Source organism: Primulina eburnea, chromosome 1, assembly GCF_022965805.1.
Source record: "Primulina eburnea isolate SZY01 chromosome 1, ASM2296580v1, whole genome shotgun sequence".
NCBI classification, from domain to species: Eukaryota; Viridiplantae; Streptophyta; class Magnoliopsida; order Lamiales; family Gesneriaceae; genus Primulina; species Primulina eburnea.
The window spans coordinates 9,435,717-9,438,706 of record NC_133101.1 but is presented as its reverse complement, the minus strand read 5'-3'; the positions used below and the strand labels follow the sequence as shown (position 1 = coordinate 9,438,706).

The 2,990-nt window shown below is 34.4% G+C and overlaps 1 protein-coding gene across 2 annotated transcripts; it reads left to right on the top strand.

Moving 5' to 3' along the window:
• Positions 1–744: 744 nt before the first annotated feature.
• LOC140826926 (uncharacterized) lies at positions 745–2,768 on the top strand. Of its 2 annotated transcripts, none has more exons than XM_073189486.1 (2): positions 745–2,438; positions 2,481–2,768. In XM_073189486.1, the coding sequence occupies exon 1, from the start codon at positions 767–769 to the stop codon at positions 1,733–1,735; it is 969 nt and encodes a 322-aa protein (XP_073045587.1). In that variant the 5' UTR covers positions 745–766; the 3' UTR covers positions 1,736–2,438; positions 2,481–2,768. The 2 variants fall into 2 exon arrangements, with proteins under 2 accessions (XP_073045587.1, XP_073045579.1); XM_073189478.1 differs by having other exon boundaries at positions 2,477–2,768.
• The last annotated feature ends 222 nt before the right edge of the window (positions 2,769–2,990 follow it).

Here is a 2,990-nt window from a genome sequence, read left to right as displayed (position 1 = left end):
TCTAATATTGTGGGTGAGTTCGAGAGAATAACTTGCGATAGGAACAAGTAGCATAATCCGTGGATCTACAATTTACATAGAGATATGAAGTTGGATACACGTTGGTAGTCATAGTCCAGTAGAGCGAAAACTAAGGGATTTCATAGATCGACATGCAATTCACCGTTAGTAAATAATAAAAGAGATTTTATTATTCTTTCGTGTAGAATTAGTTTAGCATAGCTCGAGAGAGTATGTTAATTGCTTAGGAAATCCTGTCAAAAGCGTAAATCAGTGTCGATATTAATTAATTAAATTAACGACGGGTAGGTGAACCGAGATCCTAACACTCGCTTATTTATTATTTTAGTTTATATTATTTTTAATGTGTTTGTTTCAATTTAGTGTTTTAGTATTAATTTAGTTAATAAGTAATTCAATTGTCGTTTTAATTAATTAAAGAATTTAATTTAAAGTAAATTTGTCTAATCAATCTCTGTGGGATCGATACTCGTACTCTTATACGTTTTACTATAACTTGACATCGTGCACTTGCGATTATTTCGAGCCTGAATTTTTATTTATTTTTATTGGAGATTTTACTGTGCAAATTTTGCTCGATCAAGTTTTTGGCGCCGTTGCCAGGGATTGAAATTGACAAATTTTTCTTTTTGTTATTTTCTTTAGTTAATTTAATTTTTTTAGTTATTTATTTTATTTTATTCCTGCGTGATCTACCGTTTTCTATTTTTTTTTTGCAGGAAATTTTCTTGTGCAATACTTTGAGATGTTTCATCGAAAAGTATTCACAAGATTTGCCCAACAACGCGGAGAGCCTTTTTACGCAGCATGGGAGAGATTCGATTATTTAGCAAACAATTTCCTGTATCATGATTTTTCTAACTATTCTCTTCTTAAATTTTTCCTTAATGGTTTGGATGCACTAACACGAAGATGGGTGATCGACGGAGCACTAACAACAGGCAGTCCACTATTTTGCCGAGATGATGAGAAAATGATACTTTTGTTGGGTGATATGGCGGACTTTGACTACCATAGATATTGGGATATTTCACCACAGTGTTGGAGTCATCAATACACACAAGATCATTACCCAGAGTTTATAGACCAACCATTTGAGTTTCAAAATGATGAGAGAGATAGCCATGAACTGATCACGACTCAACTAGAAGATACCGTGGATAGGTATGTGGCACTGACTGAGGCAGCTATAGAAAATCAAATTAATTCTCTGCGCAACCTTGAGGAGCAAATAGAGAATATCAAGAAATCCATCTTTCAGAGTCGCCGAGAACATGAAGTGAAGCGAGATACTCAACCGGTGATCGATCCGGTTTGGTTTGATGATGATGACTCAAACAACCAAGATAGTGAGAATGAGTTGGATAAGACTGAAAATCTAGAGTTGTTTGATCCTTCGCTGGTAAATGAGCCTCAGTCGGAAGAGATTTTTGAAGAATTTTCTGATAAAGGAGTGCCGACACTATTTTTCTCATCTCATGCCGATTATTCAGAGTTGTGTGTTGTTGAGGTGACGAGCTTAATGTGCCTATATCTAGCCAGACTTGAGGGCATTTGGAATCCAGACCCAGATGTGGTGTCATATGACACTTACTTTGGGCATCAGCCGCTCTTTGATAAGGACTTCGGAGGGTCAAGCCGACGACTAGAAATCAGGCGCTACTTGGGAGGCAACCCAAGCGTTTTATATTTTAGTTATTTATTTTCATTTTAGTTGTTGCATTGAGTCCCGGTTTCGTGGTTATTTGATTTTGCTCAATTTCTTTTGTGCCAGGTGAGCATACTGGAGGACGTGGGAGATTGATGGCCTTAGGAGCTCGTACAATAGGAGATGATTGATGTCTACAACTACTACAATATAATCAACCAGGGGAGTTTTTATTTTATTTTTATTAAATTATTAATTATTAATAATTTTTTTTTATGCATGCATTTAGTTGTTTGGTTTTATCTATCTATTTAATTTTTCTATGTCGTCTAGTGCAATGGGGACATTGCACGACTTTAGTATGAGGGGGTGGGGTAGGTATTTTCTTTTAGTTATTTGGTATCATTTAAAAAAAATAAAAAAAATTGGATGATGAAATTTGGCCAATAATGAATGCGAATTGATGATAAACATGCTCATTGATCTTGTTTCTTCATTAAGTTTTAGACACCCCTGTTGTTGAAGCATGAAATTTTTGCTTGAATGTTGAATATTTTTAAACACATGTTGTAACTAGTGAATTTTGTGAATAGTAGTGCAATTTTGAATTTTTGTGGGGAATTTGAGAAGCATGAGGTGTGAGTTGAACTTGAGTGCATGTCTATGAAATGAGTTACTAACCAGTGGCACAATAATGAATTAGACAATTTTTTTATGGATTTGAATATGGAGTACATAGTGAAAATTGTGCACTTAAAAAAAAAAAAAAGTTTCTTGTAAAAAGGAACTATTGAAAAAAAAAAAAAGGGAGATGTAAGGTGAGGGGGAGCCAAATAAAGGAATGAAATCCTATTCCTAGGCTAAAAAGTTGGAGATGTAAGGAGACGAGGAATGTCGGATAAAAAAAAAATCTGACAAGTGCATAATGAAAATGAGCTGTGTATTCCCGTCTTTTAATCAATTGACTATACTCTGATAATAAGTGAATCCTAATGTGCAAATATGAAGTCCTAATTAGTTGTACTTACTGGTTAGCAATGAGTGGAGACTGGAGCATGAAAGTGAACTTGCATTTAACATGTAAATCGAGTTATCTTGCAAATTTCAGGAATGAATCTATTTGAAAGACACGATACTGGAAACAACATTGCACTCACACACGTTCACGTTCAACGCATAAAAATTAGTGTGGAAATTTCAAGGGGTCTGCGATGACTTGTGTTGTACATTGATCAATGGAAAATATACTTAAAATTTGTTGATGCATGAGTTGAGCCATTACATATCATTGAATTAGTTTTCATTTTATTTTATTTATTTG

Coding starts and splice junctions, on each gene's coding strand:
- LOC140826926 (XM_073189486.1), top strand. CDS start 767: ATGTTTCATCGAAAAGTATTCACAAGATTTGCCCAACAACGCGGAGAG.